General features: G+C 40.1%; 2 protein-coding genes across 3 annotated transcripts in view; both read left to right on the forward strand.

Moving 5' to 3' along the window:
* Window positions 1–694: 694 nt before the first annotated feature.
* Window positions 695–8,082, forward strand: LOC115013944 (spermine synthase-like). The gene is made up of 11 exons (XM_029440514.1): window positions 695–730; window positions 2,403–2,614; window positions 3,742–3,829; window positions 4,271–4,335; window positions 4,443–4,618; window positions 4,836–4,984; window positions 5,405–5,494; window positions 6,479–6,593; window positions 6,764–6,843; window positions 7,646–7,761; window positions 8,052–8,082. Exons 1-11 carry the CDS (start codon window positions 695–697, stop codon window positions 8,080–8,082), a joined length of 1,158 nt encoding a protein of 385 aa, XP_029296374.1.
* Window positions 8,083–16,339: 8,257 nt separating this feature from the next.
* The window catches only part of LOC115013189 (dematin-like), a 32,800-nt gene continuing 24,365 nt past the window's right edge, over window positions 16,340–24,774 (forward strand). The window contains exon 1 of one of the 2 annotated variants that reach the window (XM_029439241.1): window positions 16,340–16,501. The gene's annotated coding sequence lies outside the window, so the exon portion shown is untranslated. The remainder of the gene's footprint in view (window positions 16,502–24,774) is intronic. The other variant, XM_029439243.1, reaches the window with a different exon arrangement.

Consider the following 24,774-nt stretch of genomic DNA (forward strand, 5'->3'; position numbering starts at 1 on the left):
GGGGCTGGGAGTACGCCCATCCGGTCTACATGTTTTGTGGATCTGGAGAAGGCGTATGACCGCGTCCCCCGGGTGATACTGTGGGAGGTGCTGCGGGAGTATGGGGTGAGGGGGTCACTTCTGAGGGCCATCCAATCCCTGTACGCCCAAAGCGAGAGTTGTGACCGGATACTCGGCAGTAAGTCGGACTCGTTTCCTGTGAATGTTGGCCTCCGCCAGGGCTGCACTTTATCACCAATCCTGTTTGTGATTTTCATGGATAGGATATCGAGGCGTAGTCGTGGAGGAGAGGGGTTGCAGTTCGGTGACCTGAGGATCTCATCGCTGCTCTTTGCAGATGATGTGGTCCTGATGGCATCATCTGTCTGTGACCTTCAGCAGTCACTGGATCGGTTCGCAGCCGAGTGTGAAGCGGTTGGGATGAGGATCAGCACCATGGCTCTCAGCAGGAAACCGGTGGATTGCCTACTCCGGATAGGGAAGGAGCCTTTACCCCAAGTGAAGGAGTTCAAGTACCTCGAGAGCTTGTGAGTGAGTGAGGTGACGATGGAGTGAGAGATCGGCCGGAGAATCGGAGCAGCGGGGGTGGTACTGCATTCGCTTTACCGCACCATTGTGATGAAAAGAGAGCTGAGCCAGAAGGCAAAGCTCTCGATCTACTGGTCGATCTTCGTTCCTACCCTCACCTATGGTCATGACGGCCCAGGCTCTAGGCCATGACAAACAAACGGTAAGGACACGAAATGCCAAAATATATGAGCGATTTATTTACAAAAGAACATAAATTGCGAAGTAAATTAAAATATGAGACGTGATAATCAGTGATCAGTAATGTGCATGTTGATGTGTGTGGATAATGTGGGGTAAGGTGTTGTGAAGCAAATCATGAAACAAAAGACAAAGCAAAACAACAGGGTTTCCTGGCTCAGGCAGGGAGCGAGAGAGCAGGATGCTGGGCCTTTTATGTCCTGAGGAGTGCTGCGTCCAGGTGCTTCAGATCTGACTGGATACTGCCATCAGCTCCACTGACACCTTAAAGATATACAACACAGTGACTGACACAAGACAGGTTAAGCAGGTGCCATCAATCTTCTTTCCTACCCTCACCTATGGTCATGAAGGCTGGGTCATGACCGAAAGAATGAGATCACGGGTACAAGCGGCCAAAATGTGTTTTCTCAGGCGGGTGGCTGGCGTCTCCCTTAGAGATAGAGTGAGAAGTTCAGTCATCCGTGAGAGACTCGGAGTAGAGCCGCTGCTCCTTTGCGTTGAAAGGAGCCAGTTGAGGTGGTTCGGGCATCTAGTAAGGATGCCACCTGGGCGCCTCCCTAGGGAGGTGTTCCAGGCACGTCCAGCTGGGAGGAGACCCCGGGGAAGACCCAGGACTCGGTGGAGAGATTATATCTCCTCACTGGCCTGGGAACACCTCGGGATCCCCCCGTCGGAGCTGGAGGATGTGGCCCGGAAAAGGGGTTTGGGGTTCCTTACTGGAGCTGCTGTCCCCGCGACCCGACCCCGGATAAGAGGTAGACGATGGATAGAGGGAAAATACAGTAATTTTATATTTAAAATATTATATTATGCTAAATTATACATACACATGACATTTTACTATAAATAATAGAGTAAACTGAAGGAAATGCAACCCTGTTACTGAATGTCAACCCTGTTACTCTAATTATAGTAACACGGTTGCAAATCAATGCTAATTTTAGCTTTTACCTCAGGAATTAATTATAGCTGCACAATATAATGCTACTGTCAAGGAATGGACACACTTAGATATTTAACTAAAGAAAGATGTATTTGAAATTAATTTGTTTTAGTCTCATAATGTGAGTAACAGGGTTGCGTTTGTGTGAGTGCCACACTCCGTCAAGAGTGAAAAGATTGGAAATATATAAAAAATAAAAGAGAGGACTTACCTTTGGTCTACCCATGGTAGTAGCACATGACTTGCTGATGTAATTTCCTCTGTGTCATGTGACTAACAGTTTTTTCACTTCCTCTGCCAAGCTAAAAAGGTTTCAGTAACAGGGTTGCGCGCATGTTGTGGGAAACACTTTCAGTGTAAAATTACTGTTATTTAAAATATGTTTATGATTTAACAAATTGATTTTCCCAATACAAGAGACATATATCAATAGAATAATATGAAAAAAGACAAGCATATTTAACACAACAAGTGCATGGTTTAGGTTTTTGGGCATGGATTATTAGATTTTTTATATGTGGGACATGAAATGTCCTCCAATTCTGGAATGACACAAGTAATAATTACTTTAAATAAATGTTTTCTGTTATAAAATGTGCTTTTGTCAATGTGAAATTTTGCTTGGATAATACAAAGATTTTTAAAGATAATACTGTTTCTGTTCTGAATTGCAAACATAACCAAACAGCTCATCTCAGATCAAACTCTTTACAAAAAAATAAAAATCACCCGGGGGTTATTATTAGTTTTTCATTGTTCCACCATCTCTCTTTTCCCAGTTGACTCTGCTTCCACAGTTCCTCATCTACTGCCCATATTTCATGAGCAGGAAATGACAGAGACTGTCCATGAATCAAACGGGAATGGATACCTTGCTACTTTTGTAGGCAAGAATGGCTGGTAAGAACAAATATGTTTGCATGTAACGTAATTTATTTACAAATTTAAAGCTTTGTGTTTTCTTTTGTCTGTGGTTCAGATGCAGGAATTTCCAGAAACATCTCAGAGCTGTGTAACTACAAGGCGCAAGAACTTTTCAGATGTGTAGTTGAGATCAAAATGAAGGCCGGGTTCGAGGATGGGTGTGGTCCGAGAAAGGGCGGCGGAAGTAAGAGGGTAGGACGTGGGGAAGGTGCCGTTTCTTAGTAGTTTGTGGTGTGTCACAAACAGTGACAGATTGCTGTCAGAGACTTTACATCTTACATTCCTAAACTGAGATGGGTTTTGGGTTAAAGTCAAAATGCTCACTATGTCCACAGTGATGTGTTGACAGGTGACCAGTCTGTGTCAGTGAATGTGAAATGAAATGTTCATCAATAAACTGAAGCGTGAGGATGGGTTTTAACCCTTTCCATCCTTTCAGCTTCAGGATGTACAAAGTCAGTTGAAAGCTCTTTCCTGAAAGTCCTTTTGTTTTGGCAGGAGTGCAAGTTGGTTTGGATCCCATTCCAATGTGTGGTCTGTCTGAATATTCAGGATGTACCAAACAGCTAAATACTCGCTTCTGGTGAAGGTTTCATGGTATGACACAGAAGCAATGTATTTTGCCATATTTGGGTGAAATTAAGACTGCTTTGTATATAGAATACATTTCACCATCAACTGAGAACTCACATAAGAACGTAGAACTTACAGAGCGCTAAATATATTATACATTTCTAAACAATTGTCTTTAAATAAAAAATCAACTTGTTGAAACAGCTGTTTGCGGAGGAGGGGGATACCTCTAATTTCCGGTCAATTTAGCAAAAATAGAATATTCTTTTCACTTTATTTCTTCGTGTCCATCTCTTTATCTAACGGACCAAGTATGGAGGTTGGACTGGTACTTTGAGAAGTACCAGTCCACTTCCTGGGCACTGCTGAGGTGTCCTTGAGCAAGGGACCGGACCCCCACACTGCTCGCCAGGCGCTGATAATATAATAGCTATATGTACTGTTGTGCTCTGTACATGTGTGTGACCATTAAAAGAGAATTCAAAATCCTCCATTTCCATTTCCATTATCTTTACCACTTCATGTGTCAGGTTTGCTACTCTGTGTGTGCACTCCCATGGGTTGGTCACCATAGATCTGCAGTGTTTTGAACACGATGACATTGGACAACTGGACAAAGTAAGTGATTAAAACACAAATTCACAATATTTTATCCGTTACCTTGAAGCCAAAACACATAGGAAGTCCCACAGTGATGTAATAACTTCACTTTTATCACTCGTAAAATGAAATTGTATAATTTGATAGCGATACTGAAAAGCAGACTGTACTGTAGACCTCCTGGTGCAGTATTTCCTGGAGACATTAAAAACATTGCAAAGACATAATGATAGTAAGAATAGCATCATTATTTTCCTTCTTAAAGAGATTTTGGATAGCTTCTCATTGCAGCACATTCGGCAGTCCTCTGGAAGTACTGGAGATACATGCAGAGCACAGAGCCCCGATATGGCGGCACAATTGTTCACAGCCGTGTGTTTCCAGTATTCCACTAATTGACAAAAGATGCTGTGCACTTGAGCATTTATGGTGTTTCAGACTCAGTTTGTTTCTCCACAGTTTTTAAATGCACTGGAAACGAAGCTTAAAGTTCTCTTGAATGGCATTATTACAAGGATTAAACGGTAAGTATCTGGAGGTTCATGGCTTTGCTCGTGTTGCAGACGTACTTCATGCAGCTTGAATGTTGCAGTAATATTCATTAATTGTATTGTTTACCATTCACCCCAAGGCTCCCCGCACTCGTACGAGGAGCAGAAGTGGACCGATACGGGCCCACAACTGACGGCAGACTGATTGAGTATGACATGGATCAGATGGTGCATGAAGAAGATTCTGCATTCCAGAACATAAAGATAATACACTCACAGCAGTATGGAAATATCCTAATACTCAAAGATCTCATAAGTAAGTGGATGCAACAATACATGGCATGTTTGTCATTTTGTAACAATTTTCTATCAATTGATTTGTTAATAAATAATGGATTTTTAAGTACAGTGTTTTAATCCACATACTGTAAGAGTGTAATGTACTGGATTAGATCAGTCAATTGTGTTAGTTTGTATTATTTATAAGAATGTGTCAATCATTTTATTGTGTAAATGATTTATTTACCTTCCAGGCATGGGAGAGAGGGATTTGGCCTACAACCAAGCCATCATGGGTGAAGAGAATTATGCTGGTAAAGATGTGCTGATATTAGGTGGAGCTGATGGAGGCATCCTTTCTGAGATGGTCAAACGAAAGCCAAAGATGGTCACCATGCTGGATATGTCCTTTAGGTGTTCTGCTCTGCTGTACCTCTTTTATTCCTGTATTATGATTTGGATTTCTTCTCTAAGGCAGTGTAACGGATAACTACCAGTTGTAACAGCGACGCTGGTAATGTTTTCACCTTGACAGTCTGATTGCGTGACACCTACTGTAGCAGGAGGAGGTCCCACACTACCACAGAGGAGGTTCTGACTACTGTGATAGGTGTTTATATGACTCCGATTTTGTGAGCGCGATAGCTCTCAACTGTACAAGACGCAGTCACGAAACTTTACAGGCTCAGAAATTTGAGATCAAAATATAGTTTGAGTTTGAAGATGGGCGCCAGAAGTAGGGGGTAGATTTGACGTCGCGGCTGGTGCGATCCCATCGCAAGAAATACAAGTGTGCCAGGTCTTTCCTTTACAAAGTGTGTACATTGACCCGAAGGTGATAGACCTGAGCAAAAAGTACACGAGAGGAGCTTGTGGCAATGTCCTCGACAACCTGAAAGGAGACTGTTACCAAGTGAGTGCTGAATAATTATTCATATTCTACTGCTATAAAATATTTGCCTCTTCACAGAGCCTAACACTGGTGCACCTGAATAACTGCTATCACGAAGTTGGATATTAACTGGCTCTGGTGCCCTGTGGGGTTTTCTTGTAGACAAACAGGGTCCAACAAACAGATTTAGTATTTTAAACCCAGCATTGTTTACATCCATGGATTCGAGCTTGTTACAGTTAGCTGTTACCACCACTTGTTGACCAGTGGTAAAACTATTCTCAGAAAAAAAGAAAAAAATTCTATTACTAGAAAAACATAGCGCTACTAGAGGTCTAAAACTCCACAAGGAACCTTGACCATGGCTTCTCCAATCCAGCTTTGAACGAGGTTAAAGCAACAGCACAAAGTGATATTCAACATGTATACAATATAATCACATAACTGTAATTATTTCCAAATATTTAAAGTAAGGCTATACATATGTAAAGGAATTATTGTCTTTGGTTTAGAGTGAGTATTCTTTAATTTATTATAATTATGTGAAACAAATGAAGTAATGTAAAATATGTTTTACAGTCTGAAGTGGTGTGTGCGATGAGCAACTGTGAAGGAGAGGACGCTGGCGCTGCTTGTTCGCCGCTTCTCCTGTTGTTGTTGTTGTTTGTTGTTGTTGTTGTCCTGCATTTTAGCGCTTTGAGATTGCTTTTAGCTTTGAAAGGCGTTTTACAAATACAATTTATTATTATTATTATTTTAAATCTAGAGGGCCTGACCTTCGTGTAAAAATATCTATTGCTCTTCATCACTTGTCACTTTATTGTAAACTCTTTGTCCTGGTCAGCAAGCTGTAGGAATAATGACAGTGATACATTTTAAGTTGTTAACAATTTGAGATTTTACTACATTTGGACAAGTTATGTCTTGATGTATTATTCATATTTTCCAAATGAAGGAAAGTTGAGAGGAAGGCTGTGTTGATTCTCCTTGTCTTCTACATTACAGATAATAGTTAGTGACTGTGTCCCTGTGCTGAGGAAGTACGTACAGGAAGGAAAGACGTTTGATTACGTATTTAATGAACTGACTGAAATCCCAAATTCCAGAGAGCCAGAAGAAGGTTTCTGTATTTGTTATTAATATTGTATGTTTTTATCATATATATATATATATATATATATATATATATATATATATATATATATATATATATATATATTGTGTGGTGTTACATCACTGTAACTCAACTTATTAAACTTGTGTCTGAACCTATCTCACTGTTTGTTGTAGACTCTGCATGGGAGTTCCTGCGTCACACCTTAGATATGTCAGTAAAAGTCCTGCGTCCCTCTGGGAAATATTTAACACAGGTGAGTCTTGTCCTTTTGAGTAACTTCCCAGTGCAAACTGTCAATACATGAGAGACGCTCCAATCTGCTGAAGACTTTAGACTAATCTTTAAAGGTTCAATGTGGAGTTAAGAGCTACCTGCTCCAAAGGGAGCAGTATTTCACTTGTGAACAGGGCAGACTGCAGCTACAGTGACTCACTATCACCTATTGAGGAACAAGTGATATTACAGACTGGACGGAGCACAGCTAGCTGTTAGCATGCTAACTTCAGTAGATATCTCTGCAACACAACAGATAGCCTACACACGTCTTTGACATAAAGTCAACACTGTTACCTCTTCACAATCTGTTGATAATGTTAGTTCATTGTTCTATTGTTAAAATTCTGGCACATCTTACACATTGAACCTTTAAAACCCCAGGAAAACTGCACTTGCTTCTTTTATTTAATCTTTTTTCCTGTTGAAAGACAGGAAATATTGCGAGGAGGGAACACAGCACAGTTAAACCAGTTGGATATCATACAGGGAGAGAAGGGCAATGGTATTTGATGGTATTTGATGGGAGTGATGAAATTGCTCTTAGATCTAATCTTTATTGTCAAAATGTTATTATAACATTCAGTTTCAAATTGTCAAGCAGGAATATTTAATAGAATTGGAAATTTGCTAACAACATAAGAAGTAATTTTTAATTTTACAGTGGCTAAGCATTGGAAAGCAACATTTCCACTTATAGCCCTCAAGTTATGGTTGAAAAAAATCATTAGCTACGTTATATGTGTCTCAAGACATTTATTTCCTCTGCTACTGGTCGACAGGCTAATGGTGAGGTGATGACAGAGGCACTGCGTCTGTACGAGGAAGAGCTGGAGAAGCTCTCGTGCCAAGTGGGGTTCTCCAACAAGGTGGTGTGTGTTCCCTTCTTCATGCAGCAGTATCCTTTTATCGGTTCTAAGGTTTTTGACATGCTAATGTTGTAATATCGATTATAAATTCACAAACACACCTTATTCACAAACGGTGTGATCGTCTGAAGGCAAAGTATTATCATAACCGTTATGATGGACAACACAACAAAAAGTGAGAGCCAAGTTTTGCTAAACTGGAATTATCCTTTGAGATAAATTGTTCATATATATTCCTGAATGGGCACAAAGCATCACTGTACATTTTTTGCTTGCTGTCATATTGTGTCGTGTACAATCCTTAATTCTATTGTGTCAGATGGGTTTTCTACTCTGTATGGAAGAAGTGAAGACCTCCAGATTTCTCTGCTTGAATCGTTTTTGTGCCGTAGGCTTTAAACCAGGGGTGTCAAACTCATTTTAGTTCAGGGGCCACATACAGCACAATTTTATCTCAAGTGGGCCGGACCAGTAAAATCACAGTATAATAACCTATAAATAACGACAACTCCAAATTCTTCCCTTCGTTTTTAGTGCAAAAAAGTACATTCTGAAAATGTTCATATTTTATCTTTTTACAAAACATTATGAACAACCTGAAATTTCTTCAGAAAAGAAGGTGCAATTTCCACAATATTATGCCTCAGTTTATCATTTACACATGTGCATTACAACTTACAGATCACAGTGTATCTACAACGACACAAAATATTTTGTCACAGGTATCTGGAACAGTATTTTAATTTATGATCAAAACAACTAATTTTTACACTTTGCAAAGTCATCCCGAGGGCCGGATTGGACCCTCTGGCGGGCCGGTTTTGGCCCCCGGGCCGCATGTTTGACACCCCTGGTTTAAGGTGTGTTCAGACTGAACTTGGCATGAAGACTATAGGCAACACAAATGCATTGTTATGTCGCCTTTAACATTTAAAAAAGAGTAAATCTGGAGAAATATAACAAAAATAAGAGGAGTCTATCTGTGCTTATTGTTAGCGACAGTAGTAACAGTGCATCTGAACTGTCATTGGATGTTTTAGTTAATAAGCATGGACAGCAAAACAAATCTACAGTTAAGTTAGTTAAGTTAGTTAAGTTAGCGTGAATAAATCAAAGTGCAAATTGGGAAATAAATTGTGTACCTAAAAAATTATTACATTACATTCAGATTTTAAGGTATACTAATCACATCTATTATCTAATGTACTATAACAGTTTCCTGCACATGTTGTAGGCTGGTCCTGGATTATAATGTAATAATTTCACACCAGCAGCCGCCAGTTCCAATAGCTGGTGCTGATGCAGAGAAAGAGCCAGAGAGTTGAGAGAGGAGATTTACATACTTAAGGAAAAGTCTTCTATTATAACAATTTTCATATCATATCATCTTTCACTTTAAAAGTTTAAGCCACTCATGTTTAGTGTTTTTGTTTAGGATTACATTTATTTCAATAGGGATCTGCAGCAGGTTGGTGCTGTACTGATGAAAGGGAGGAAAACTACAGACTGCTGACAGAGCGATACTTTCTCTGTTAGCCAGACCAAACCTTTGGACATTCCCATACCATATGGTGGCAGATTTGTCAAATTACACTTTATCATTCTTATCCACAGCTTTGCTAAACTAAAGGGTAGGATGCACACTACTAAATAAGACTAGCGTTAGCTGCATGTAGAAGTACAACATATACCATCAAGTGTATTAGCAGGTGTAGCCTAACCTCCATACGTGAGTCCACAATGTCACATGTAATGTCACAATTGAGAATATTCCCAAATTCAGAGCTAAATTTATTTGTAAATGAAATTGTTCTCACCTTGAAAATATCGTATTATATAGTATTTGTTCAGCCTTCAGGTACTCTATAACACAAGGTCTTAACTGTCTGAATTTGTCCAGACATGTAATGTGGGAAGGGGAGGGGACTGAGGAAGGAGAATGAAAGAGAAATCCACTTGGCTGGAATAAAACTGACAAAGCTTGGCGATGTTAATCTAGTTGATGTGAAAAGGAGTGGATTGATGATTGTTGTGTGTGTGATCATCGATGTGCGTCACAGACACAGCTGAAAAGAAGCATTGGAAATAACTGAACTACATGGTTACCAAGTTTCCTGTTTCCCACTTAATTGAAGAGTTCCAGTGAAGGTTGATGGAGTACCGTATATATGGTCATTACGAGTAGATCTAAAGAATACAACAGAGTTTGTAGACAGTCACAGAAGGTTCAGGATGAGTGATGGAGAAAGGTGTGCAACAAGATCTGTTATGTTTCATTTTGAATCAGCAATCCTGCCTGACCAAGTATTCATGGATCATATAAGGGCTTCTGTTCCACAACACATTCAGTGCAGACGCTGTTGAAAATTTGGACACAGCTCATTGGTGTATCGACATGATTTGGGGATATTAGGTAAATGTGGTGATGAGATGTGTAGCGGGAGAAACTTTATAAAAAGAACCCAAGTGTAATCAGTGTGGGGGGAGTGATGAAGCACAGAGAAGGCTAAGTCATGAGGAAGCACCTATACGTTTCGCCGCCTGCACCGTTCCTGTCGCCGTGGGAGAGGCCTCCAGTATTTGATGGACTGGGAGGGGTACGGGCCTGAAGAGAGGTTGTGGGTCCCGGCTCAACATATTCTGGATACCCGGCTCATCAGGGAGTTCCACCAATGTCACCCTGATCAACCGGCTACACTCACCAAACCAGTAAGCAGGGCCATGATTTTCTTCCCCTTCTTCGGACATATCCGTTGAGGACAATGAGGAGTTACCCTCGGACGAGGGGGAACCTTCTGAGGGAGGAGGGGATGGGGAAGCTGACAGGATCGTTTCTGATGAGTACTGGCTATGAAACTCACCGAGCTCAAGCGACATTTTGAGAGCGAATACAAAGATTACATTGGGAAACTTTTAAGTGTTTTTGAGAGAAAACGTGATGAACTCAAGAAACAAATGACGAAGGCGACATCACAGTTTTGGTTTTGGCTGACAGGATCGTTTCTGGTGAGTACTGTGTAGCTTAGGTAGTGTTTAAGCCTCCTCTGGCCTCCACTTCACTGCCAGATTGTACTCCACATCATGCAAGTCTCTCCAGCGCTCTTCCCTAAACAGATCTCTCGTTGCCAACCCTGCCTACCCCTGACCTGCCTGCTTTGCCTGTTTCCCGACCCGGACCGGATTCCTTCAACCTGCCTTGCCTATTTCCCGACCCTCTGCCCGTCCCCGACTTACCCCTTGCCTGCTAGCTATTGGTTGGTCCTTGTGGATTATTATCATCCCGCTGTGGCTCTGTTTATGCAATTATAACCTGCTCCTGACTACCAATAAAAGTCATTACCGATTATCCTTGGTTTCCTGTGTGTTGCACTTGGGCCCACCATCGACTTGTTGTGACATTTACTCCTGTTCTATAGCCTACTGTAGTTCTTCTGAGGTACTTGTACTTTGATAGCAAAAAATGTAAGTAGCTGTTGTTGATTACAAAGGGATTTACATAAACTAAATATAAAACAATTAGAAGCAGCAATTATTAACTCAGATATTCTGGGTTATTTAAAAATCAATCCTGTTAATCCTGTATATTTTATTGTGACTGACTTTTATGGCCTAAAGCAGGGGTCGGGAACCTTTTTGGCTGGGAGAGCCATAAAAGCCAAATATTTCTTTATGTATTTCCTTGAGAGCCATATATTTAATACATTTGAATGCAACTTTATGCATGCATTATTTAAGAATAACACGTCTCCGAGTACTAATAGCAGTATCGGTGTTTCATTGAACACGTGCTCTTTTATTCAATAAACTAAACACTTACGTTATGTATCTCATTTATGTGCACGTTTCAGTGTTTACTGCACGGGTGTCAAACTCAAGGCAATTATATCCGGCCCGCGAGAAAATATCATATGTCTGTCATAACTGGCCCGCCGGTTTTGGTAAATCAATGCATGCAATACATTTGAGGAAGTATCTAAATGTATGAATGGAATGAAAGTTTTTGGAAAGCAAAGGGAAACACACCACAGATCTCTGGGACGATGTGAGCGGGACTGTTTGTGCGACATAACGAAGCATCTCACTGTTAAACCTGCAGCTTCAGGGCCGTGTGATCACGGACATGTGTGATGCAGTGAGAGCGTTCTAAGCCGAGCTGCCTGTGGGAGACTCAGATGCAGAAGGAAACTTTGGTCACTACGTGTTTCCAAACACTGACAAACATCTCCACCGCTGTGTTCCAGACAGCATTCTGCTCATAAACTGAGCGACTTTGCAGCTCATATATTTAAATTGAACTGCTCAGCAATCCGTTTGCAGTTGACTTAAATATGATCCAATATTGCCTTCTTGATTTTTAGTGGTGTAAGACAACCTTTTTGTTTCAATATACAGTTGGATATCAGGATTTCATTCATTTCTGTGAAAAAACTAAATGAAATTGATATTTTTAAAGCTTGGATTTTTATTTAATAATACAGAAGTACAGTGAAGACCTGAACACAAGCTGTTATATTCATCCTGTATTAGAAAAGTATGCATTTAAAAACAAAGAGCTAACAGAACAACAACCAAGCGTCAGAGAAAAGAAAACACTGAATTTGACCAAAACAAAGCCTGTTAGTTATGTACGATGGTCAATATAATAATATATAAATATTAATCTCCTCAAAATTTAGCGAAATCGCTGCTTTTACGCAAACTTTCTGTAGTTATTTGGATTCACTATTTAGGTTACCTCTACTGTTCATCAGTTGTTCTTTACTGTTATTGTTATGCATTGAATATAATATGAATACATACATAAAATATGTCACTTAGTCAGCAGTCGTCAGCTTACTAAATGATAGAAAAGAGGCCCCTTAAGGAAAAATGGTTGGGAACCACTGCTATAGATAACAAAGAAGAGAAACAACATTTTGAACGCTTACATTCACATTGGCACGGTTAAAATTGTCCTGTTAAAAGTGAGTCTGGAGCCCTGCCCCAGACACACCTGGCAGAGATCTGCACACGTTTCTAGTTTATAATGTGGCCCATCTGTTTCCTTTAGAACATAGGTCTTCAACAGTCTGCGACCTCTAGGGGTCCGCGGAGATACTGCAGGGGGGGGGGGGGGGGTTGCGAAATTGTTTGTAGATGTAGCAAAAAAATATATTGTTTCATAAAACATTTTTTTTGCACATTCACATCCTCCCCACAGCATCCCCCCTCCCTCGCACAGAACTCCGACAGCACCCCACCCTCGCATAGAACTCCGACAGAACCCCCCCTTCGTTTAAAGCAGGGGGTCCCTGCTCCATGCTACACCAGTTTGGGGGTCCTTGGCCTGAAAAACGTTGAAGACCCCTGCTTTAGAACATAGGTCTTCAACAGGGGGTCCGCGACCCCCAGGGGGTCCGTGGAGGTAATGCGGGGGGGTCGCGAAATTGTTTGTAGATAAAGCAAATTTAATTAAAAAAATATATATATATTATTATTATTTATTTTTTAAATATATATTTTTGTTTTTTGTTTTGCGCATTCACATTCCCTCCTCCACTGTGTTTCATGAAGGGCGTGACTTCGCTCCCGACACACTCACCTATAATCAGAGACGGAGGAAAGGAGAGGGGTGAACTAAAATAAATTTGCCCCCGTCGCACGGACCTCTTCAAGCTTCTTCTATACGATAGACGGAATCGGAGTTTCGGGCTTCCGGTGGATCGCAATACATGCTGGGGTGGCAAGACTAGAAAAGTGAGCACCATCTCTACAAGGGCCGCCATATTGGATTTCTTCTCTACGTGTTTACATTGTATTTAGCTTATTCTTCAAGCGTGTTGTAAACAAACCTACTACTCTACAATGAGTGAACTCCTTTCTTATGATGAGGTTCAGATGTGGAAAGTTGAAGCTTTGAAAGTATTTTGCCGCAAGCGGAATTTAAAGGTTTCAGGAACAAAACTGGAGCTTATTGCCAGGGTGTTTGCTGCATCAGAGATGGACATTGAGGAGCAACCAACAGCTAACGAAAGACTTTCACAGAAAAAGAAAAGACTAAGCTTTTGGTTATGCCGAGTGGCGTTTCAGTGCCTGATCCCTTGACATTGCAGGATGGCTGGGTCAATGAAAACAACAGCATGACTTCTTGGCCGCAGATATACCTCAGCGATATAACATTATTTTTAATGTCTGACCACCCAGGGAACCATGTCGAGTTTCATAAACCAACTTTGAACGAATACAAAGAAGGCAAAGCATTTAGACTGTTTGACTCTGGCTGGTTGAAACAAATATCTTTCAATCCTCTCGCAGATTCTGAGTGAAGCAAAATGTACTCATTCAATGAAAGTTTCCCATACGCCACATTTGGCATGGATCTGCGCAGTCAAGAAAACTGCCGATATCATAAGTGCTTATTGCAGTTGTGTTGCAGGGTAAGCTATTATAAATATATACCTAACTTGTGTTTGTTAATTATTATAAAACTCAATATATAGAAAGTACATTTGTCACACATACCCCAGGTCGAGTTCAGGATCAGGGAATTCATTTGTTGGTTTTCCTTGCATGAAAATGCTCACTGCAAATCCGCGAAGCTTTCTTGGGCTCCCAAGACTTCCCATTGTAATCCTGTCTCTTTACAGCTTTGGTCCATGCTAGCCTTCTATCATTGTTCTTTAGTGCTGTTGGAAATGGAAATAGTTCGAAAATGAGATTCTGCCCATTTATTTATCTTTTACCCACTGTTTGAACATCCTTTCACCACACAATGTCGGTGTCCAACATAATAGAGTTTTAAGAATTGAATAATACTATATACATTGGATTTTAAATAATAGAATGACTATTAGGTTAAAGTGCAGACTTTGAGCACCATACAGCCATATATATGCACAAACTCATTATAGCCACTAGGTAGAGCTCCAGTGGAGGGAAACCATGGATGTATCTTGGTGTGTAGATTGATTGTATGTTAAGTGTACATTTTCAGGAGTTATTACACTTTCTGTAAATTACTACATTATCGGGTGCTATGATCCCTCTGAGTCCATCACCTGCAGCAGTGTGTTTGTCCTGAATAGAGCATCTCTCTGACCTGCTGCTCTGAATGAAGCCACTCTTCAGTCAAATTAAGGTCATCATCAGCTCAGAAACATGAATAGAGTTCCTTTATCTGAAACCTGGCACTGAGCACTGATTTCTGCCCGAAGCTCCAGGCACTGAGATGAAGGGGAGAGGGGGACGGAAAATATCATCTGCATGAAGCAGAGGTGAGGAATGTTATTTCAGTGCTGATATGATACATGAGTTGGATTTTATTTTGAGGAATATTAAACATATTTTGGAACAAGATATTTTTGTTATCAGAAGTAAAATGTTGCCTTCTTGAAGTCTTTGTGGTCATGTTTTGTCTGTTTGTGCTTGTTTTATTTATCGCTTTCTTGTCGCTCTGAGTCTGTCTGTGGTCGTTTTGTGTCTCTTTTTATAGCAATTTTGTATCTATTTTTGGTAAATTTTGTCTTTTTGTAGTCACTTCAAGTCTCTTTGTGGTCGTTTTGTTTCTTTTGTGGTTGTTTTGTATCTCTTTGTGGTCATTTTGTGTCTCTTTGTGGTCGTTTTGTGTCTCTTTGTGGTCGTTTTGTTTCTTTTGTGGTTGTTTTGTTTCTTTTGTGGTTGTTTTGTGTCTCTTTGTGGTCATTTTGTGTCTCTTTGTGTCGTTTGTTCATTTGTGGTTGTTTTGTATCTCTTTGTGGTCATTTTGTGTCTCTTTGTGGTCGTTTTGTGTCTCTTTGTGGTCGTTTTGTGTCTCTTTGTGATCGTTTTGTGTCTCTTTGTGGTTGTTTCTTTTGAGCCGAATAAGAACTTTGTCTAAATAAAATGATGATTTTAATCAGAAACTATCTGATAAAAGAAGTCAACAATATCATAAATCTGACATTTCATGCCAACTTGTTTAAAACCATAAACTAACATAACTGTTGATGGTTACCTTTTAAACCGTTCATTCATTTTCATAAACATCAACCTGCAGAGACTTCAGACTTGCTGCAGAGAGAGACAAATTCATTTGAGATTTGAGGGTCGACTTCTTACAGTAACAACTACTCTTCTTATTGCACAAAATTCTCTTTACAGTCTGTTTGTGGTTGTTTTGAATATATTTCTGGTCGTCTTTTGTCTCTTTGCTGTCATTTGTTGGTGTCTTTATGTTTACATTGTGTGTCTTTATAGTCGGTTTGCATCTCTGTGCGGTTGTTTTGCATTTATTTCTGGTCGTGTTTTTTCTCTTTGCTGTCTTTTTGTGTGTCTTTGTTGCCATTTGATTGATTTTCTATTTCAGTAAGTAATGATTTCAAATGTAAAGAACATATTCTGTATGTAGGGCGGATAAACAACAATTATATATCTGATAATTGAACAACAAAACTGAAATTTGACATATACATAGATATTACTAAAACATATAAAATCCTTACACATTGGTATGGTCTAAAACTTTTTAAGTGGCATTACAGCAGATTCATGTTGCAATGTCATGCTTACACCCCTTACACCCCCCCCCCCCCCACTGCTGCTGCAAATGGACTGGTCCAGAGAGAGAGAGAGAGAGACAGAGAGAGACAGAGAGTGAGAGAGAGAGGCACACTGCTGCTATCACACACACACATACACAGACACACACACAGACTCGCGCGCGCCCATGAGACTATATTTGGGAGTGATTGCAGAGTGAAACAGTTGGTGACGGAGCTGCTGGATGTTTCTGACACCGGTAACAACTAGCAGGTAAGATCCACCTTCTGCTTCCTGCTGTGGCTATAAATCATGTTTGTGCGCGTGTGACCACATACATCCCCTGTGCTAATCCAAACTGGAAGTCCTCTTTGGAATATCACATAACATAACATAATATAACAGCCTATATATCCAGGTCAGACTGTGTTTTAATACATGTATGTTAAATAATATATCGGGATATATTATAGAGATGAGTGCATATTCTGAAGTGAAGTTTGGATTTAAATATAGGCTGCAGTCTGATGTACACTCACTATAATATAGATATGATAGGAATAGGCTACTGTAAATATATTGTAGGGATAAAATGTCGATGTTTTTTTCGGGACTTCGGCCCGCCTCTCTCCCCGGCGATGGTCGACCTTGTACGGGGGAGCCGGAGCTGTGACGCGCCGGGCTGCGGTGCGCCGCAGCGGGGCAGAAAAGCTCCGACATCCCTCTCCCTTTTACTGGCGTCTCACCATTTCCGTGTCGCCTAAAAAATATATAAACCAGACAATGCTTAATTATCATATTATAGAGATATAGCCTACTGAGATATGCTTCTGTGTGGTAGTCTGAAGTTATGTAAGAGGCTGCTGGGAAGTGAGCACGCCGCGGAGGAGAGGAGGGCATGGAGGATGGAGGATGGAGGGTGGATTAGGAAGGAGAGGATGGTTTTATGTAACACCCCCCCTCCTCTTTCAGCATCACAACATCTGCCGGCCTCCTCTCTCAAATCCTCCCCATGATAGTCCCATAATATGTCGAACATGTTCCTGTTATTTAAGGATACTATTGGTAATATCTACCATATCCTTTAATACATAACTACAGGGCCTATCTATCTATTTATACATCTATTTCTGGTGTAATGTAACATTTTGAGCTACCTGTTCTTGAGTATTTCCATTTTCATGCTACTTTATACTTCTACTCACTACATCTCAGAGGTTAATGTTGCACTTTTTACTGTACTACTACTGTCTGTCTAATTCCTATAATTTCCAGTAAAGGTTTTTAAACTTAACCTGCCATAATGAATTTACAGTGCTGACATTATGCTACTTGATTGTTTTATTTTATAATATTATAATATTGAGTTACACGAATGTACCTGTATACATATGTTAGGTTGGCTGAGAATGGTGTACATTCTCTTTGTTAAAGTCCAGCTGAAAATACAAGTATGTGTTTATTTTTACAGGAACAAATGATCAAAGTCAAAGTGATTTTTTGAAGTGATTGTTAATATTCTTCGGTCATATTAGGAGCGTGACTGTTTGCATGGTTAATGCTGATCCTGACTGAAATGTCTCAACTCTGTGATGGATTCATCAGTCACGTTCCCCTCAGGCTGAAGTGTAATAACTTTGGCACTACTTTTCATGTAGCGCCATCATCAGGCCAACAGTTAGTAGAAACAGTTTAACAGTTAAACATAATATGAACTGTAACAGGCACACTAACCGATGACTCTTTGTCCCATTGAACCTACTGTAGCTGTGAATAATGGGTCCACAGTCCTGAGGGAGCTAGAAAGAACCTGCAGCTCTGTGTGTGTGTGTGTGTGTGTGTGTGTGTGTGTGTGTGTGTGTGTGTGTGTGTGTGTGTGTGTGTGTGTGTGTGTGTGTGTGTGTGTGTGTGTGATGAGACTGTGCTGCAGTTTCATCACTTCATATTGAGGGTTTTAGTTTTCTTCATACACAATTATTTTTAGCCTCAATCCTCATTTCCATGTGAAATACTGTAAACATATAATAATAATACCCAAAGGTGGAGGAAGTATTCAGATCATTTTGCTTAAGTTAAAATCATCACACCACATAATAAAAGATACTCTGTTACAAGTAAAAGTCCCGCATTGAAAATGCTACAACAGTAACTAAGTACATTTACATGTCAAGTACGTGTACGTTACTCATACTGCTTTTACTCCTTCTACATTTATCTGACAGCTTTAGTTACTTTACAAATTAAGATTTTTTGTTCAAATAGGATGTTCTGTTATAGATGAAACTCCCCAACAGGTTATACAAGTATAGCTGACAGAAAATTGCTGATTGACAGAAAATTAATTGGAAACTGTATATTTTGATGGTTAAAGTCATTTTTCATGTAAAAACATTTTAAGGTTCCATGTGCTGCTTTTCCTTCTACTAATGTTAATAACTACGTATTAGTAATAATGTTGAGGTTTGGACTGTTGGTTGGACCAAACAAACTTTGTGAAGGCGTCACTTTGGGCTCTGGGTCAGCTCCACCCAACCAACTCCAATAATAAAATCCTACTTTCACATTAATGCATGAGTAATAATGATCTAATAATATCATATATAATAGTATAACATGACATTTGTATAGCCTACTTTTGATACTTTAAAAAAACAAAAACGATAGTTGCATACTTTATCATTTTCAATGCAGAACTTTTACTTGTAACAGAGTATTTGTACAGTGTGGTTATACCTTTACTTGAGTAAAAGATCTGGTTCTCGTCTATAGTGTCCTGTATACTCATACGGTCCCTGAACGCCTCGCTGCATGCGTGGGTACTCTCCTCTATTTCTGGACACATGAGTCATCTTCACTCATGTTATACAATAGAAACTTTACTCCTCTGAGACTCTACTGCAGCAGAAATAGAAAGCAGGAGTAACGCTCAGGTTGCTGGTTTGAATCCCTCACTGCTGTTTGTGTCCCCTGCTTCATCTGTGAGTTTATCTTAGTCCAAAGTTACTGAAGTGCTGTACTTATAGTTAGTACAATTCTAAGGTACTGTACTTTACTTAAGTGTTTACATGTTTTCCTACTTTATACTGTTACTGCATGTCCCCGACAGCTGAAGATACTTTGCAGATTAGGATTTAAAAAACCTGCAATGATCCTATAAAACACAAAGCATTATTATACAGTAAATTAACCCGCCAGACAGAATATTAAATAAGCAAAATTACAATAAAAATGTAGCAGTGACTGAGTGCTTTTACTTTTTTACTAAGTACATTTTTATGATAATACCTATATATTTTACTCAAGTAAGGTGAGGAACTCAGGACTTTTACTTTGTGGTATTGCTAGTTTTACTGAAGTAAAAGACCCTTATACTTGTTCCACCACTCTCTGGCTTCACTGGTGATTCTGGAGAACCAGTGATATGAACAACTGGCAACATCAACAGATCAGAAGCCGAGAATTTAATACAAGTTTTGTTGGAAGCATTAATTAATGAGGTGAAAGATGTGCAATATGATCACACAAGTAGAAGAACATGCTGTTGTTGTTCTGACACCCCGGGCTGCAGGCCTGTACTGAGCCACGAAACATTTGCAATCAGGTCGTAAAGAAATGATTCCTCTAGACAAGTTTAAAGTTTTATGTGTGATTTTGAACTTGAACTTGGTGTCGTCTGTGAGATGTATCAATTCTGTTTAGAGCAAATGTTAATGGATCGGTATCAGGCATATAAAATATAAAATAAAGCAGATCAAATTCTGATCTTTTCTCTACTAAAACTCATCTTTAGGTTGCAGTTTGAGTGTGTGCTGGGATGATCATGGGTGGATTATGGAACAATGGGCTCAGACATGCAACAGGCTTCTCCAGCCAGAGACTACACACGCAGACTTTAAAGTTGTTTAGCCTGTTTTTGTTGCTGTTGTGAGTCTCGTTGTAGTCTTTACATATCTCTTTGGGGTTTTGTGTATTTTGTGGTAATTTTGTGTCACTTTAATTTATCACTTTTTATGGTTTTGTAGTTTTTGGGGTGAGTTTACAACTTGTGAGTGAGTTCTGTGCCCCTTCAGATAGGCCTGTTCAGAAATCCATACATGCCTGGGGTGAATATAAGTATCAGAAGTAAGTCATAAGTCTGGCGGCACTCACTCAGCTAATAAATCTGTGTGTGACAACACATTTTACACGTTGTGCAGGAAAATGTCTCCTGTGACTGATGTGATTCTATAGACATGATCAGAGAGTTGTTACAGCAGCATGTTACTGTTGTATCTGCTCCCGGTGGAGCTACTTTATATACTGTTAGATAGTTTAGTCTAGTGGTTCCTAACCTGGGGGTTGGGCCCTCCAAAGGGTCACTAGATAAATCTGAAGGGTCGTGAGATGATTCATTGGAGAGAAGAAGATGAAACTAACTTCTGATACACAAATCTGTTTTCACTTTCTGGACTTTTCTCTGATCTTTTTAGTAAAATATTTGATCATTTAAACAGTCTCAACTTAATACTGTTTTTTCCTGTAAGTATTCACTGGCAAAAAAGTTGTGTTGTAGTTTCATAAGTTTTTCTGTTTTCTTTTTGGCTTCTTCCCTGGCTTTGAAGGGAATGGTGATTTGCGAGCTGTCGTCACAGGTTGTGACAAATGTAACAAATTGAAGTAATATTATGTGTTAATTCACAAAATAAAACAAGAATTACAAGAAATTCTAACTTTTATTAAATTAATCTCCTTCCATTCGAGGTCAGTTGGGTGGGCGAGGATCACTGTTTTTATGTCTTTGGGGTTTCTGACCAGTGGGATGGCTCATTTTGGGATTTTGTGACGCACATACCTGTCTCCTTCCTTACTTGCTATACTCCCTCTTTCCTTCCCTACATCCTTTCGTTCTTTCCATACTCACTCTTTCCTTCTCTGCCTCCTTTTTCATTACAGAGCGTCTTGTTTTCTTCTTCTTATCTTCTTCTTATCCTCCTTTACTTCCCAACATTTGAGTATTTAACTTCATCTCCCCCTTTGTCCTTCTTTCCTTCTCTACCTCCTCCTTCTTTCCATACTCCCTTGTTTCGACCCCTCACCCCTTGTTTTTATTCCCTACCGACCACCAGGTCAGGAACCACCTGGTGGTTACAGACCAGTTTGATGGCTCATGTTTAATAACTTATGTGAGTTGAATCCAGTGTGTTCCTGCAGCAGACGGAGGCCTCAGCTCTTATCTCTGTGAGCAGCAGGGGGCCAAGGGGGGCTGAGGGGGGTTGTTGATGCTGCAGGAATGAGGCCATGGGCACAGCCAGCGGTGGTGGGGTATGTGTGTGTGTGCGTGTGTGCGTGTGTGTGTGTGTGTGTGTGTGTGTATTGGCAGTCTTTTATCGTAGTGTAGTGGGGGGGTTGGGGGGTTACACTGTTGTACTGTGTTGTTTTGGCTGCAGGCGTTCGGGCTGCCGTCCACTCGCCGTCAGCTCTGTCAGTTGATTCTCTGCTGCAGGAATTTTAAGTTGAGTGTGTTTGCTGATATGACAGAACAACACCTTCCTCTCTCCTCATATATCAGAACAGGAACACATCCATGCACATACTTTTAAAGATGCAGCTCTGCTTTGTCTTTTTATCACAGTCACTTCACAGGAAACCTTTTTGGACTGTCACATGATAAACGTTTCAATATAACAGTAACATAACCTGTATGATCAAGTATAGATGATCACACAATCCAGATCCTAACTCACAGCTGGACTGAGGGATTGGTTTTAATGAAAAACAAGGAGGAAAGAAGGAGGCAGGGAAGGAAAGAAGGAATGGGGAGATTGGTAAGAATACCTCGTACTTTCCTTCCCGACACCGTCCTTCATTCCATACGAACTCATTTCCTTTAAAACGTTCTCCTTTCCGTCCTCTTTTCCTTCTTTCCTCCCCTCCTAAACTTACTACTAACCCTTCTTACATCCTCATTTCCTTTTCAACTTCCTTCCTTTCCCCCTCATCTTTTCCTTCCTAATGCCCCATCTTCCCTCCATACTCCCTCATTCAATTTCAAAACCTCCTTAAGCCTAAACGATAGAATAGGTTGTTGCCAATGACTCCCTAACCGACATATATGACCGTTGTATTTAACGTTGTGAAACCGAACTACTTGGTTATCTTTGGGCAACAAAACTACTTGGTTGGATTTAGCAAAGGTTGTGGTTTGGGTTCAAATACATGACATATTTACTACATTACTTATGTCACGTAGTACGTTACGTAGGTATGTACTAACTTAGTAACTTATGTACGTAACTTAAAATAACTCAACGTGTTGACTCTTGCTCTGGTCTCCTGGGTCGAAGTCTTTATAACATGACACCTGACTTCCTGCATCACTCTCTTTGCCACGAGAGGTTGCTCCCTAAAAGTAAAAGGCATTATGTGTCCTATTATGCTGCTTGCTGTTTTTTCCCTTCCCTATCTGCTCCTGTCCTCTACTTGATCCTTCTTTCATTCCCTATCTCATCATTTTCTTTCCAATGTCCTTCCTCCTCCTCCTCCTCCTCCTCGTCCTCCTCCTCCTCCTCCCACCTGTAGTTTCATTGTCACCTGTCAACGCAGTCCAGCTGTTGTCATATCTTTCTGTTGTCATGACGACAGTAGGATATAGTGAATGAATGAAAGTTCATCACCATGAAATCTGGTGGTTTATTCTAGTGCTGTCGTCATGACAACAAAAACAAACAGGTAATGTGGTCATGTGATAACACCTGGACTGTGTAATCAGCTGCGCTGCATCATTATGCTGTTGCATGGAAGCCATGTTTGTTTTGGTGGCTACATACAATGAGTTAAAAACAGACCTGAGGTTTAGGAGGGAATGTGTTGAGCTCCTGTCAATCACAACTTCACCACAAACATTTTAAATGTGATGTCATCCGCATTGGCCAATGACAAGCAGCCTGTTGCCTTAACGGCAACAGGCTGGGTGTGGTCACATCTCTGTGAGCCGAGATAAAAGACTGCCAATACACACGCACACGCACACGCACACACACACACACACAGACACAGACACAGACAACACACACACACACACACACACACACACACACACACACACACACACACACACACAGCCCGCTGTAACTGCGTCTTGTGATTTCTTGTATCTGAGTTGGTGAACAGTTTAAGGTGGCCTGAGGCTCTTTCTGATTGAGATCTGATCAATACTTTACTGATTAATCTGACTGATTTATTCCCTTTAACCTCCTCAGCTGAGTGTCAGTTCATGAGCATTTGGATAAAGTGGCTTGTGAAAAAACAAGTGAAAAGTACATGCAGTTTAGCCTGCAAGTTTATTAGCATGCAAAAATATAAATAAAGTATAGCAGCATGCAACCACCGATGGCAACATTAGGTAATGTCTATAATATCCGAAGAATGTACAGGAAATAATAATAATTATGTTTAACCATACTGTTAGCCACAATTATAACTTAGTTACATAATACTTTCCAGGACTTTCCAATATAAGCATAACAAAAGATGGAGGTGGAAATGCCTTGAAGTCGTGTGGGGTTATGGGAGTGGAACACCACTGCTGTCCCTGCAGTCAGCTCCTCCCAGTTAGGATTCTCTCAGTGTTCATCGTTCCTGCAAAGGTCTCCTCCTCTCCAAAAGAAACGGACCCGGTGATTAAAACCGGTAAAAACACTGAATAAAACAGTTTCACCATTACAGGAGACCAAATGAAGCCGTTACCTTGATTAAAATGACAGATTTCTGGGGGTTTGAAGATTCTTGGATAATATAAGTAAAACTCATCAAAATATGTAACATAGGTCTTGTCCTTTTTAAGACATTTTAATGCAGAAATGTTGCATATTATACCTTTAAGGATCTCAATTCTTCTTCCACTGTTTTTCATCTGTTTTTATCTTCGTACTCTAATGTTCTAAACAGTAAATGTAAAAATGTTTTGTGTGTCATTTAAATGTTGCAGATGAGAACATTTATAGCTCAGTGAATGTTCCAACCAACAGAATAATCAGAATAACCAGTCAGAGCAGTGGAAGTCAAGCGGTGACTCAGCAGCTTTCAGTCTCTGACAGCTTCAGGCATCAACATGTTTCACATTTCACTGCATCACAACTCGACAAAAACTCTCTGATGAGACAAACAGCCTGAAACCCAGCAGGACACATATTCAGAGGAGTTTCTGCAGCTTTGAAGCTCAAGGTGGAGACTGGAGAGAAAGCTTTACATTTGTAACTGCAGATAAACCGTCCTTGGTGGTTTAAGAGACATCTGCTGAATCAAACAACAGCAATGCTTTTCTTCCTTTTTTATCATAACAACCTAATGTAACACTTCTCTTTTAACAATAAGAATAAATAAACAAAAATATGAAAGTAAATTGTGCATCACAATTATTTAAACAGTGGTGACGGGGTTGGATCAGATCCCCGAAAGAAATATTAGCTTTTCAAAAAGCATCATCATTTTTGGAACCTCTGTTTTTCACTGTATAAATGTTTTCTTATATATTTCCACAAAAAAGCCGACTCTTCAATTTAACTCCT

This window comes from Cottoperca gobio, chromosome 9 (assembly GCF_900634415.1).
Source record: "Cottoperca gobio chromosome 9, fCotGob3.1, whole genome shotgun sequence".
In the NCBI taxonomy this organism is placed as follows: Eukaryota; Metazoa; Chordata; class Actinopteri; order Perciformes; family Bovichtidae; genus Cottoperca; species Cottoperca gobio.